This window comes from Homarus americanus, unplaced genomic scaffold (genome assembly GCF_018991925.1).
Source record: "Homarus americanus isolate GMGI-L3 unplaced genomic scaffold, GMGI_Hamer_2.0 scaffold22250, whole genome shotgun sequence".
NCBI classification, from domain to species: Eukaryota; Metazoa; Arthropoda; class Malacostraca; order Decapoda; family Nephropidae; genus Homarus; species Homarus americanus.
Window position 1 is genome coordinate 939,318 of NW_024741189.1, and position 16,308 is coordinate 955,625.

Below are 16,308 nucleotides of genomic sequence, written 5' to 3' on the forward strand. Positions count from 1 at the left end.
GTACCTTTTAGGTGATTCATGTGACCCCTGGTTAGCTAGCTAGGAAGATAGGTTATTGTTGAAGTGTAACTGTTCATTTTGATTAAGGTCGTTAATAAACGAAGAACCGTTATGATTACTTCTTAATTCCCTTGTGTATGGAGTAGAGTATTGTCCTTTCTAAGTGTCTTTTGTGGTATGCAGTAATACAGTGTGTCCTAAGAAATAATTATTGCATATTTCCCCTCTGTTAAGTGTTGTATCTTAATCCCCAGCTATTCAGTCTCCCCCAGTCTCCCCTTGGTGGGTGGGGGTGTGTGAGTAACAAATACAGAAGAAAAGAAAATCGGATAATAAAGAAAGAGTAAAAGTAAGTAAATGAAATATAAAAAGTAAACGAAAGTAAAGAAATAAATAAGAAACTAAAAGAATAGAAAAGGAATAATAAAACCTTTTATTTTTTAATTATTGTTATAAAATAAAATTACACAAAATGATTCACTATTTCTCATTTAAAACAATAAAATAAAAGAGTGAGTTTTATTTGAGAAAAACATTTTTTTTAAATGAATACATAAAGGATGCAAGAAAAAAAATGCTTGCATATTGTAGATAATAGGCAATTAATATTGACAAACAAAAAGATACACAGACGGTATGTAAAGGTGGTTGGCTGTTTGTGGTAGTATAGTACATCCATAGCAGCAGTAAATGGATAGTTAGTTTTCTCTTCAAATCTTTAATTGGAATAGGTGCTAGTATTGGAGACGAAGCCGCAGAGTAAGAATTGACAGTTTTGTCTCAAGGAATACTAATTCGAAGGTGCCCCCAAATCTGACCCCAAATAAGGTCACCAACGTGACCTTTAGAGGTCATTCAATGTATTAACCTGAAACAGCAACTGAAGGTACTACAAAGACCATATTGGTGTCATATGAGAGCTCTTATCAAAAAAAAATACATTTTTATTTCGAGGTATTGCGTGGTGTCGTCAAACATAAGATTCGTAAATTAAACTATATTTCAGAAACACAAAATCATCAAAAAATTAATATAATGAACCGAGTTAATACAGAGTTGTAATATTATTCTTTACAATTAATGAGATATATAATTCATTCAAACCTTTATCAGAAAGCTACAGGTACGTTATTATTATAATTAAAGAAAAAGTAATTAAAATAAATATTTCAGGTCAGTTTGGGTAAATGAGATGGGATTCTCAGCCAAAACTTTCACCTACAGTAATTCCATTAAATTGCTTAACAAAACATACGTATTACTTTTGTGAATGAAGAAACTTAATCAGTTCAATGTGCCAAATATATTATATAGTTCAAATATTATATTATCCTCCTTTATGCACCTTGCACAAATCACTTACAAACAAGAACATTTGCACAAATGTCTTCAGTCAAAATTTTCCCTCATACATGAGCAACGACACTACACTTCTTGCGGCAGCCACATTGTATAGTGAGGTGAAATACTTGAGAGGCAATGGCTAGAGATGTACACACAGGCATGTGACTATTGTCATCTTCTTGCCAGCTGAAGGAACATGGATCTTCATCTGGGAGATTCGCATGGTGACTCACAGCCCAGATAGATGCCTGGTATAGGGTCTGTCTAAGATGCAGACGAAGTGTGTTTTGGGTTGGTGGATTACGCTGGACATACTGGCTCTTCTAACAGAACATGTTCATCCTGAGAGTATCAACCACAACAGTAGTTGAGTTCGGGTTATAAAGGTTACCGACATATAAATGACTCAATAGTAGCCAATTTATCATCATTCAAAGGCTGGAAAGGGGAGTTGAAAACTTTCACAAGTGTTTCTGTAACTTTTGGGTGCCTTAGACAGGTTTTACACCAAACACGTTTACCTTTATTCTTGAATTCATTTAAAGTATCACACCCTGAAATGGCGTGAAACGTTAGTAGTGCAAGGCAGCGTTCTGGACCAAGGTGTTGATAGAGGCGGTTAACATGTAACAACTTCTGATGTTTCCCACTACCAAAGAGATCCACAGTTCACTGCTAGGATTTGCTGACTGTAGACGTTGGAACTACCCTAAGAGTATGATTAAAATGTTTGTATCTCCTGTCCGAACGAGAACTGAGTTTCGATCCTAAAGGGCATGGGCAAGATGCACAACAATTCTCGAGTCAGCTTCTTCGTGATTACCAGTCTCTGGCATATTATTTCCATGCCCCAAATGCACAACACAGTCATATGAAGTTAAATATAATTCCTTGTTGCTGGGATAGTATTAACTTTTAACTGCTTCGTTTGTCAGTCGAGTCTGCCAGAAACTTTTCCCATTTTTTCTGACCTTGAGGAATCTTTGCCGATCCACCGACTCGTCAAGTTCTTTCACCAGCTCTATGGACTCTACTGTTTCGTGTGTTGCCTTTGATGCTTTGTAGGATGTATCGATCCCATACCAGGTCAAGACGATCGCAGATCTTCAGTACAGCACGCAGGCGAGGACAAAATACAGAACAAACATAATCATAAAATTTTGAATATGATGGCTTTGGCTGCAAAGTATGGATAAGGAACCCACCATCGATGACTACAATATTGTTGCTTGCAGGTGGGAGGACCTCATTTATTTCCTCCACTGAACCCACTTCTTTGTCAGAAGGTCTCTCTTCAACGATGCAATGGAACAGTGCAGCCTTTTCTGTTGTCATCTTCATTGCAGGAGGACAGTTTGCAAACTCATACTTGAAGAAAAGAGGAAAATTTCCTTAGCACGTGTGCAACGAGACAAAAAGTTGGCCATACAGTGAGGCATGATCCTTGACGTGAGGCAGTTTCTTCATAGCTACTGACTTCCTTGTCTGACCTTTTTTCTTAATTGGATCCATCAGGCCAGACATCTTTAAGTTTTCATGCTGTGCCTGACCAAGCTTGTTAATTGCTTTCACTGCTTTAACTGACGATGTTGAAAGGCAAACCGTCCACAAAATTACACCATTTCTGTTTCTCCTTCTTGAAATGGATTTCTTTTGAGCAGAACTGCGTCCACCATATTTTGGACATTCTTCAGACCTACAGATATATTTTATTCATCATTCCATATGTTGTATTTTTAAACTTTGGTTAGCATTAAATGACTTCTGGGGGTTACATGGTTTACCCCACGACTTAATACCTCTAAACAAAAATGCTTTCATTTGACATTAATATGGTCTTTGTGGCGCCATCCATTGCTATTTCAAGTTATGATATAATATGATCTCTAACGGTCAAATTGGTGATCTTATTTGGGGTAAAAATTTTTGGCCACCTTCGGATTCGTGTTCCTCGAGTCAAAATCTATATGCCCACATTGAGAAATCGCTTCTCACTAAAGTTGTAACAAACCATGGTGCTTCCGACCCCACTATAGTTGGAACAAGTGACCGTGGGCCCTTCGTGCCCAGTTCGTAATGGAGGGAATATTTGGAGAAGTGCGCTCGCGCCTGTATTCAACGTCGGTGCACTTGCAATGAACACTTGTTAATAAATCGGTTTCCTGCGAACAGCAGTCAAACAGTAATAAGAATACACAACAACATGTAAATATTTTATTTTTCTGTAGCTATATCGGTCTTATACAAATAATTTCCTATAGTATGTTAGAGATTAGATAATCATGGTCGTGGTTGTTATAATCATGGTCGTGGTTGTTATAATCATGGTCGTGGTTGTTATAATCATAGTCGTGGTTGTTATAATCATGGTCGTGGTTGTTATAATCATAGTCGTGGTCTGTTATAATCATAGTCGTGGTTGTTATAATCATGGTCGTGGTTGTTATAATCATGGTTGTGGTTGTTATAATCATGGTTGTGGTTGTTATAATCATGGTCGTGGTTTTGATCATGGTCGTGGTTGTCATAATCATAGTCGTGGTTGTTATAATCATGGTTGTGGTTGTTATAATCATGTTCGTGGTTGTTAAAATCATGGTCATGGATGTTATACTCATGGTCTTGGTTGTTATAATCATGGTCGTGGTTGTTATAATCATGGTCGTGGTTGTTATTATCATGGTCGTGGTTATGATCATAGTCGTAGGTGTTATAATCATGGTCGTAGTTGTTATAATCATGGTCGTAGTTGTTATAATCATGGTCGTGGTTGTTATAATCATGGTCGTGGTTATTATGATCATAGTCGTGGTTATAATCATAGACATGGTTGTTATAATCATGGTCGTGTTTGTTATAATCATAGTCGTGGTTTTCATAATCATGGTCGTGTTTGTTATAATCAATTAATCATAGTCGTGTTTGTTATAATCATAGTCGTGGTTGTTATAATCATGGTCGTGGTTATGATCATGGTCGTGGTTGTTATAATCATGGTCGTGGTCGTGATACTTACAATAACTAATATACTATAGGAAGGAATAGAATAAAGATTAGAATAATTAGTTAAAGAAAGATTCGCCATAAGGAGAAAATAAGTACACACTGTAGCCTCGTAAGGTCCGAAAATGCTCTGGTAAAGTTGAAACTGCGCATCCAGACGCATGATGAAACTCAGCTCATCCCCACCTGTTATCTCTAACTATTGTCTGTTTCCCCTTCTTTCTTCTATTTACTCATCTCCCTTCCTTTACTAATCCAAACAACATTAAAAAAAAAAGTAGGCTAAGAGAAAAAGTGGGGGGGAAGAGGAGGGAGCCGTACGATAACTGCAATCGTCCGGCCGGCTGACAGCTACAGCCACATCTGTTGCCAGCGTAAATAAAATCGTTAATTAATGTGTTCCTAAAGAAACCATCGACATGGGACCAGGTTTGTTCCACTCTACGATTTTTTTGCGATTTTTCCACGAAGTTTGATGAAAAACGATTGTGCCGTTTCGGCTGGCCAGAACAGACAGACACACGGCTAGTCCTATAGTATATTAGATGATTAACTGACAGCTCTTTGATGCTGCTTGTTATTAATTCTTATTACTGTATCAATTATTTTTCTCATATTTTGTTTGAGGTTAGGAGACCTGAGTTCTAGTGTTTCTTCACGTCTGCTCCTTCTCTGATTTGTTTATGCTATGTCCATTTTCTCCTATGAGGTTATTTGTAGAAGGTCCTTGTTGATGCTAGTAATTAAAGCTAAAGTAGTGTACTTATTAAATGTCTTTGCTAATGCAACTAACAGGAGCCTCTTATTAATGCTACCGACTAAAGCTACTTCCTGTGACTACTTTTGATTCTTCAATATTTCATGTCAGGCTGCTAGCAACTGAATCATTTATATGAATACCAAGCCAACACTACATGTAGACCCTCTCAGCAACATTTCCAGTGTCTCCTTGCAGTCTTGGATGTTGTAAGATGGGAGCCAAAATGTTCAAGGATGACTTTTTCACTTATACCACAAAAATTTGAACATAAAAAGACATATATTATATGAAATACTGTATTAATGGTAAATTATCTATATGTATAAAATATAACTAAAGTATTTGTGAATAAAACATCAGATATGCAGTACAGGACATCATACACAATATGCCTACTGTCCATTATTGTATACTTGATATTTCACATACTGTACAGTAGATATACGAGTATATAATAATATGGTATAGTTACAATATACTGTACTCTACTGTATTTTCACGCATGCTGAAAGCCCACAAGATATTATTGAAATTATAGCTTTATTAATGCTGTTACCAGTGCTAACTGTTGGTAACAATAAATACCAGGTATGGACATAACTGGCTCTTGATCCAAGTCAAATAAAATAAAACAACTACAATAATCTTTAAAATATATATACTGTATACAGTACCCCTTAAGCAAAATACTTAACTAACCATCATTGTATGTATACTATACCTATCAACCGGCTTTCATTTTAACATTTCTCTAAATTTCAGCCAAAAGCTTACTTCATTCATTTCATGCATGTGATTAAAATTTCTCCTCCACATCTAAACAAAGGGAAAACTGTTTTCCAAAATTAATTAAATTTTGAGTGTTTTGTCCACTACAGGAAACTCACAAAAGATCACAGATTTTCCAAGAACAATTCCTTGAAATTTTATTAAGGAAATAATCTTGCCATGTTTCATACTGAATTTAAAAAAGGGTTTAGAAAATTTATGACAACACAGATACGCATACTGTACTGTATAGACAGACAAATGGACAATCACTAACCTCCTTCTTTTTATACACTGTACTGTACATTAATTTCGTTAATTCTCCTTGAGACAAAAAATTTTCTAACCTTGGCCTTGATTATTCAATTACTGAGCAGATTGACTTTTTTTCTACAGGAAAGATCTTAGTCACATTTAAACACTCGAGGAACATCTGCCAAACTAATGTTAAACATGATATGAACAGTACAACACCAGACCATCCTGGATATTGGCAGCTCAGCCTTTACCCAACAGCTTTGCCCTTTGTCTCCCTGACACAGATGAGGGTGAAGAAAATACCAAAGATGGAGATAGCAGCATAAAACCAGTACAGGCCAGCAGTGGTGAGGGCAACTTGCATGGGTGTAAACAATTGCAGTGCCGCAAAGTTGAGCATACTGCCCAGCACCATACACAAACCAGATAGCTGTAATATTAATGACAATTAAATTAATTTTAATATAGTAAGTTATGTGTAAGAGACTGGGTATCATCTTTAACTGAATATTTTAAAACGTTGGCTTAAGTGAAACAATTATATACTGAATTTTATCGAATATAAAAAATAATATGCTAAATTATACCATTTTTTGCAGTAATTCTAGAATTTAAGATACTAATTCCAGTAACCATTAATTTGAAGAAATATCATGCTTAGCAGTTAACAGAAGCTTGGGGATAAAATAAAAAACTGGTGTTCAAAACTTCTATGCCATCAGTGTAGCGACAACGACTGATATTACCCTGCTTTGCCACTAAGTATGGTACTATGAATATCACACCAGCAGTTATCAGTATCGTGACTTATACACTATCAGATTATTTGAGTCTACATCTTGTTTTTGTTTTTTGTTAATCAGACAAGGTAATGAAGGTAATGATTTGAGCGGTAGACAATTGGTAAGTTTATAGTAGCACCAGCAAAACAATGTTTTAATCTTGAGTTACCTTATCTAAACTCAAAGGAAAGATGGGATGGGATTAACTGAATACATACTCGGATTAAATGTACATACAGTATACTACATAATTATTTAGAAAAATTAATTCATATGGAAATCAATAACACAAATTTTTCTATTAAGAACACAAACTTATGATATACACTATTTTCCAATTCTAATTAATACACATAATAATATGGCGAATATAGTGATAACATCTCACTCGGCACACACACAATACTGTACTTCTATTCTCTTAAATTTCACCAATATTCACTAGTGAAGTTCTTTCACTTCTCATTTAATGTTAATATTACACTTAACTGGTACAATAGTCCTATTTCATGTTTCCACCTAGTGTTCATCCACTTAGTTATTCGAAATAAACTTGAGAACCTCTTGGACAATGCACAGCTGCTCTATTCAACAACTGCAACCCTAACCCCCTGAAAATGACATTATGTTCAGTTTTAGTTAGTTTAGCAAATTTATCGACAAATCCTGAAGTACAGTTTGCCTATTCAGAGTAATTCAGTCAGGAGGTCCTGACACTTCTCTGCCACGCAGGACAGAGGTTCATACACAAAGAAATACATCGTATTCATTGACAGCATAATTATACATACATATGTACATATGTGCATACATATGCATATGCATACACACACACATACACATACCTACATATACCTGTATACATGTATACATAGATCAGATTCATGTGGGTAATGCCACTGTTCACTTCCACGCAGAGCAGAGGTTCGTACACAAAGAGTACATCATATTCATTGACAGTACATATAGGTCAGAGTCAGATTAGAGTGCCCCGGAGGAGCTAGTTTATTGGGCACCCCCTTACATCCTGTGCAAGGTGAAGCGCAGGAGCGTTTACCGTGCCCATCTGGGAAGCAAGCAGAGTTCATGCTTGCCTTTATGATCATGCATTAGGGCGTAAAAGCATGAAGGGTCAGGGGTTTTGTCAGCAAGTGACATAAAGTGACAGAATGTGAGGAAATATCCTGGTACAATTTATCTGTTTATGGCAAAGCGTGGCAGGTCCCTAATAATGTCAAGTGCCAGGCCATAGCCATAGGTATTGACAGTATTGAGGGACATACCTTTTAGTGTGATTGTGATGGCGTGTACGTCGGTAGTGTCGGCTTCAAGGGGAACGTCGAGAGGTTGGTAGGGGACGTCCTTCTTGGGGTAGATACGTAGTCCACTAGCATGTCCGCATGGTGGTGAATTGATGTGGAGAACTGGAGTGGATGGGCCCCAGGTGCAGGCACACCGATGGAGGAGGACAGGGGGCCCCCGGCCCCCTCGGTGTCCTCGGGTCCATGAGCACGTGGTGGGTGGATGGGGGGAGCCAGTGCTGGCTCTGTCTGGACGGAGGCAGGCTCCGTGTGGACACCGGCAGTGGTGCCAGGCGGCTGTTGAGTAGGCCGTGAGTATGAGGGGCACACAGGGGGGCTACCTGGTTGAGTCAGACCAGAAGAGGGGGGTAACTGGGTAGCAGCTGGAAGTAGGAGCAGTCCGTGTAGGTTGGAGATGGAGGTACAGAGTGTATCAAAGAGTCTTTCAATACAGTTGGTAAATTCGTGTAAGAGGGATATGATCTGTGTCTGTCACCAGAGGGGGGTTGTGGAGGGGGGCACCGGTGGGGGCACAAGGTCCAACAGCGTGTGAGTAGAGACGGGGAAGAGGCCCAGTTGTAGTTGAGTTAGGAGACGGCTGGGACTGCTGCGTTGCAGCCAGGTGAGGTCAGGCAGGGGCAGGTGCTGTTGAAGAAGGCTCGGTAGGCTGGGGGAAAGGTTGAGATGGATGCAGCCTCCGGGGAGGCTTTTCTCCTGGGATGGACGGACATTTGGCGGCATTGTCATGAGTCACCATTGTGCCAGCCACTACAATTACAACACCTGGGGTCAACAACATAGGCCACACCACCCCCATTAAAGTGGTCTTTGATTTTTTGGGCACAGACGGAGGAGTCATGGTTACGTGAACAGAAGCGACATCTGGGACGATCATGTTGGCAGCAGGCGGTGCAGGTGTGACCCCAATGGGAGCAAATGACACAAAAAGCAGGCCCGGGGTGATATGGCTCAGCATACAGTGGAGGTAGGTCTGGGTGGGCATCAACAGTAGTTGGGCACTCCCTCCCCTTCCATTTAACTATGACAGCTGCTTGTGGGGTCTTCCCTCGGTAGTGTCAACGTATGCTGAGTATACGTGGATTAAAGTGACGAGCATCTTCGACTTCAGCGTACAGGGGGAATTGCTTAAATAGGATATGGCAGCATTCCTCCGCGTCAGCAGGAGGGGATCAGCACAACCCCGTCATAGCCATCAGTACTTAGCATTTCATAGACTTCGGGTGTCTGACACTTGATAAAGTTACGGTTCTTACCTTTTCTGAATTGAATGGTGAGACCGTGTTGTTTCCAATACTTTGTTGTCCAATTTAACCGGTCCTCAACGGTTTTCAGTGAGTCCTTGGGGAACTGCAGATGCAATTTACTTGGTTGTTTGGGAGACGGGGAGGGAGGCGAGGCGAGGCTCACTGCCCTTGGCCGTGGTGTTGCAACTCAGGCAAGTATTTCCCATAGAAACATTACTGTTACTGTGACTATCACTAAGGTCTGACTCCTGCAAGATGTGGGATGCACTATGATTATCCGTCTCAGAAATGTCTGTATCCATGAGAGAGGAGGGGACGCCTCTCGTGGGGCGTTTACGACGCCGCCCCCCCATCGCCTGGCAGAGAGCCGGCGTTGGGGGTAGGAACAAAGGAGGCCTTTGTGAGGACAGCAGGAGCACCGGGCACACGTCTACCCACCTACGTGGTCCGACCGCGAGGAATGTAATATGTTTTACTTAGGCCAAACAGGTAAAGATCTTGTAACTAGACTTAAACAACATAAATATAGTGTTAGGACAGGCCAGGAATCCAATGCTCTGTTTGTTCATTTGAGGGATAACAAGCATTGCATTGACTGGGATAATGCCTCCTCAATATTACCTTGTAATTCAATTGACAGTAGGAACATCATATAATCTAGTCTCATTAAACATACCGAAGCATTCAACATGAATTTGATTATAGGCATGTACAAACTGGACAATTTTGTAATTAAGAAGATTTGTAACCAGGTGAGAAGGTTGGGTCACCTCACCCTCTGACCTGACTACCGACCGTTGCGGTGCTATTTAAAGATTAGTAGGGTCATTACCTAATACCTGACTATTGTTGACCTGATCTCACCCTCCTCTGTATATATACACCTTGTTTTGTAATTCTCCTTAGTCTGTACTCACCCCTACAGATGTGAATTAACAATAATAATATTCATCAGTGATATAATAAAGAGTTAACAATTTAACCCTTCATTTTATCACTTTTAAGTAACTCAAGAATTTATGTATCTTACCATCTCCTGTGGTATTTCTTACGCATCTCTCTCTCTCTCTCCATATATATATATATATATATATATATATATATATATATATATATATATATATATATATATATATATATATATATATATATATATATATATATATATATCTTCCAGAAACAGACCTAACACGACGTCTGCCCTGTACGAACTTTGATCATATAATGGCTGTTAACCCAGCTCACTCTCCTTCTATTTCGTGTCCGTTCACTGGTTAAAGTTTCGGTTCACATATAATAATAATTTATGTCATATATTTCACTACATTTCTTCACTGTATAATTTTCTGCTACTTATTTAAAAGTTTGCAACCCTTAAATTTTCTTCGTGGATCTTCTATAATATCCTACCACATGGTGATGTGGTAGGATATTCTACACACAATTTCAGACCAACTATTTACTCTCTGTATCTCATAATTTATGAAGTATTTTCAATTATTTATACGTAGCTATTGATATCATCATGACCTACAATCATTATCTATCTTTCCATTAACATTTAAAAAGATAACATTACATATCAAATGAGAAAATGACATACTGTATGTATAGCAATAACTTACAAACGAAACATTCCATAAGATATTAAACTACTTTAATAAATTTTCAATTAGTTACACCCTTTTAAGAATCACAAATCATTTCAAAGTGATCAACAATCATTAATCATCTCCATACAATACTTTAGATCACTTAACAATCATCATTAACATGAATATTCAAACTTTTAAATATATTTGCCGAGGTCATCACTTTACAACACATTCTCTTACATTTTGTATGGATACTTAAACTAATTCTATTACACTAATCTATGTCACCTAATAAGATATATTTTGGAACAAAAAAAATTCAGTTTTGATATTAAATTAAGAAAATCAATTCAATTTCACTACACTAATGCAGAAATATGCTGACCTCTTTGATACCTACATAATACCTGGCTGCAAAAATGATTGTGAATGAATTTTAACATACAAACAAAACTGAAGAAATAATATTCAGAGCAGAGTGAAAGCTATCTCAATTCTTTTTTAGAACACCATTTAATTCTTTAAATTTTCTGGGACACATTTTCATAACCTTAACTCCTGTACAGCATTACAGTAATTCTGTAATAGCTACATGGTATTGTTTTACTGTGAAATACAGAGTGATGAACAATATGCTTTACTGCTATGGGTTACCACAATTCTCCATTATAGTCAAGTTTGCAGATAGTACAAAGAATCGCGGGTTGTGGTTAAAATATTTGGAAAACATTACAATTGTGCAAAATGATCCCCATGGCCTTCCAAATGGCTGTAGGGCAAATAAATTATTTTAACGGAGAATAATAAAGTGCAAGACACCATAACCCATATTAATTAACCTGTGGATAATATTTTTATAGCACCTAACGTAGGGAAGGGATCTACATGTCATGATACACCAACCACAAAAAATAATGGAGCAGTGAAGAAAGTCATTCAAACTCGTGAAACCTTAAATTGTGCCTTTAATATATAGTGCTGTAGATTAACGATGGCTTTTTCATTATCTTCAAATCACTTGTACAGTTTCACCTGGGCTACCGATTACATACATGAAGACCACAACTATAAAAATACAATTTCTCTACTAAAAGTGCGACACAATGACTAGGCCTACAGTATTCTTGAAATGCGATATCTTGATTATCCGGGTAGTCTTAGGACTGCCAACTCTACAGCTCAGATACAACAGGTCATACCTCGTAGAGACATTTAAAATCATTTAAATGTTGGAAACTGTAAACTCAAAACAGAATGAATACAAAAGAGGTACAGTACCTATAATTATTCACTGCATTGTGGTGTACACACAGAAACAAATGATGGAAGCAAGAACAAGGTCAGGCCTTAGGAGAGCCCGAATAATACTACCAAGAACAATTACGTTAAGCCACCGACCTTCTTCCTCCAGTATGGCCACCACTTATTGTGGCAAATGGTAAGTTTAGCTAGGCATTCCACTGAATGAGCCCACCTTGAATTTTACTACTGTAAACAACTAGAAGGGAATTCCTTAGAGCTTACCTGTGCTCGCACTGCCGTGGGGAAGTACTCAGCATTGAGGAGTGCGGGAACCGGGCCGGCACCGCAGCTGGAGGTGAACATGTACACCATGAGGCACAATAGTGGCACCCAGGTGTAATAGGAAGTTGGGGCAGACCTGCCAAAAGATAAGCTTACAAGTCACAATATACAGCTGACGAGAGTTCTAAGGTTCATGTTCCGTAGTTATAGGATAAGCATTGGATGTTTCAGATTATAGAATGCATTCATGATCTGTGACACAAAATAATAATTTCTTTATTGCGTGCTGCTACTTATGTCTTACTTACCTCTCGTCCATATCGTCATTTGTTACCACTCCTGTGATGTTCTTCACTATAGAGTCAGTCTCAAACATGGTGGCATCTTGAAAGTAGTGATACACTCCCATGGTCACTAAGCAGATCGTCATGACCGCGAGAGAGAACACCAAGCAGATCCGACGGCCGAAGCGATCCAGGTAGATGCAGGCCAGGATAGTTCCTGCTGCCTGGACCAGAAAGACCAGGATGCTGGCCACATGTTCACTCATCGTGGAACCAGCCTCCAGGAATATGCGTGTCATGTTTACGGAAAATACCATCAGACCACAGAAGTTTTGGACGAAAAAGAGTGTGACCACAATTCCAACTGACCTTTGGATGATGGGTTCCTGGAGAACCTTTACAAGTGGCTCCTTTGCCTTTTCTTTGTTTTCCTCACAGAGGGTTTGTAACTCCTCATCCACGTTAGCACTTGGGCCTCGAAGCTTAAGCAAAATCTGCTTTGCCTTCTTCTCCTGTCCTTTAATAGCGAGGAAAGATGGGCTCTCCGGCAGGAAAGCCATTACTATTGTATGGGCTACAATGATCGCTAAACCTACAAATGCTATCTCATACCATCGCAAGACCAGACCCAGTGAGGGAGTTATGATGAAGCCAAGACTGAGCCCTACGTTTGGGATGGTGGCTACGGCCCCTCGGATAGATGTGTCTGGTAGCTCAATAACATATGTACTTGCTGACACAAACGTTGCCCCAATACAGATGCCATGGACGACCCTGGAACAACATCTATATAGAACTCTCATCAAATAAAGAAAGATGAGCAGAAAACCAGTATGTTTAAAAGAAAAAATATAAAATTTGTGTGAGTTGCTTTGTACCCATACTGCAGATGAATCGAATAAATATTGAAAATATAGCATTTTATATCTTCGCTTGTAGTCTTCTGTTGAAGGTAGTAGGCCCAGACAAGGAAACTCACCTGCCAGCGAGCAACATGGTAGGGTTGACTGCGAGGGCCACCAGGCACCAGGCGAGTGTGTAGGGCAGTACGAGTAACATCATTGCTGTCTTCCGCCCTATGGTCGCCACCAACCACCCCCACAACAACGTCCCAGGCAGGTTACCTATGGCCACTATGCTGCCTGAATGAAGGTCAAAAATTGTTACTAACTCATTATTCCATGTAAGTGCATGATTGAAGGCAAAAAGTGTTCCGTTTCTGAGGACGTTCTTAAGTCGAAAATTTACTTAAGTCGAAACACATGTTACGCGGATACCGTACTTACAAAACAATGTTTAAAATCCCAATAAATCAAAGCCTAAGTCCTTATACACATCTAAAATCACTTAATTTAAGTGAAAATAATAAATATAATGCCAAAATACAGTAAATGAAAAAATAGTCATAGAGTAACTAAAATACTGTAAATCTATAGTTTAACCTTGTTCATATCGGTGGGCGTTCGTAAGGCGAGACTCCCTGTATATATATATATATATATATATATATATATATATATATATATATATATATATATATATATATATATATATATATATATATATATATATATATATATATATATATATATATATACACCTCACCCCGCCAGGATTCGAACCCACGGCCCATGACTGTGACAGGGGAATGCTACCTCTGGACCACCAGGATATTAAAAAGCAGTCCTAGACTCTGTTATATTTCACACAAAGCCTGTTCAACGAGCTTAGGGCGCCGTAAACCTCTAATGGGGACTACCTTTATCACTTAGGTTATATATATATATATATATATATATATATATATATATATATATATATATATATATATATATATATATATATATATATATATATATATATATATATATATATATATATATATATATATACAGTACTTCATTTTTAGTCCATATAACACGGTGACTTTGAACATATAATCAACGACCTCACCAGCAAGGATTCGAACCCTCGACTTACTACGTTGGTGAGGTCGTTGATTATATATATATATATATATATATATATATATATATATATATATATATATATATATATATATATATATATATATATATATATATATATATAAGAACATAAGAACATAAGAATGGAGGAAACTGCAGCGGGCCTATTGGCCCATACTGGGCATTCCCATTTACACCCAACCCCTATTGCTCATATAAGCATCCAACCTATGTTTGAAGCTATCCAGCGTATTCGAGTTAATGATGATATTTGGTAACTTGTACCATTCATCCACTACTCTGTTTCCAAACCAGTGTTTACCAATTTCGCGCCTAAATCTAAATTTGTCTAATTTAAAACCATTGTTACGAGTTCGCTCCTGGTTGGATAGTTTGAGTACCTTTGTAATGTCCCCTTTTCTTAGCCCTGACTTCCATTTATACACCTCTATCATATCGCCCCTCGATCTACATCTCTCGAGGGAGTGCAAATTAAGACGCTTTAACCTGTCTCTGTACTCAAGGTTCCTAATGCCAGGGATTAGTCTTGCCATTCTCCTCTGGATTCTTTCCAAGGATTCTATATCCATTCTGTAATAAGGTGACCAGAATTGAACTGCGTAATCCAAGTCAGGTCTCACAAGCGCAAGATATAATCTTAAGATGACCTCGCTAGTCTTGTAACTAACACTCCTTTGTATGAACCCAAGTACTTTATTAGCCTTGTTACGAGCAAAAACACATTGTTTACTTAAATATAGTGTTAGGACAGGCCAGGAATCCAATGCTCTGTTTGTTCATTCGAGGGATAATAAGCATTGCATTGACTAGGATATTGCCTCCTCAATATTATCTTGTAATTTAATTGACAGTAGGAACATTATAGAATCTAGTCTCATTAAACATACCGAAGCAGTCAACATGAATTTGAGTAATGGTATGTACAAACTGGAAATTTTGTAATTAAGAAGATTTGTAACCAGGTGAGAAGGTTGGGTCAACTTACACTCTGACCTGACTACCGACCACTGCCGCGCTTTTTAAAGATTAGTAGGGTCATTACCTAATACCTGACCATTGTGGACCTGATCTCACCCTCCTCTGTATATATACACCTTGATTTGTATTACTCTCTCTAGTCTGTACTCACCCCTGAAGATGTGAATTACACGAAAGCGCTTGGGAACTTCGTGTTTTCTTCTTTCCTTGTGGTTATCAGCATATACCTAGATCACGCGCACCTACAGTGATTTACTTGCATATATATATATATATATATATATATATATATATATATATATATATATATATATATATATATATATATATATATATATATATATATATATATATATATATATATATATATATATATATATATATATATATATATATATATATATATATATATATAAAGAAAACACTTCGTGTTTTCTTTTTCCTTGTGGTTATCAGCA

At 37.9% G+C, this 16,308-nt stretch overlaps 1 protein-coding gene across 2 annotated transcripts in view; it reads right to left on the reverse strand.

Annotated features, from left to right (window-relative positions):
* Positions 1-4,594: 4,594 nt before the first annotated feature.
* Positions 4,595-16,308, reverse strand: part of LOC121875707 (facilitated trehalose transporter Tret1-2 homolog) — an 85,036-nt gene continuing 73,322 nt past the window's right edge. For both annotated transcript variants that reach the window (XM_042380347.1, XM_042380346.1), the window contains 4 exons: positions 13,864-14,026; positions 12,909-13,658; positions 12,601-12,736; positions 4,595-6,563 (listed from right to left, as the gene is read on the reverse strand). In XM_042380347.1, coding sequence (XP_042236281.1) covers positions 6,381-6,563; positions 12,601-12,736; positions 12,909-13,658; positions 13,864-14,026 — 1,232 coding nt within the window. In that variant the 3' untranslated portion in view covers positions 4,595-6,380. The remainder of the gene's footprint in view (positions 6,564-12,600; positions 12,737-12,908; positions 13,659-13,863; positions 14,027-16,308) is intronic.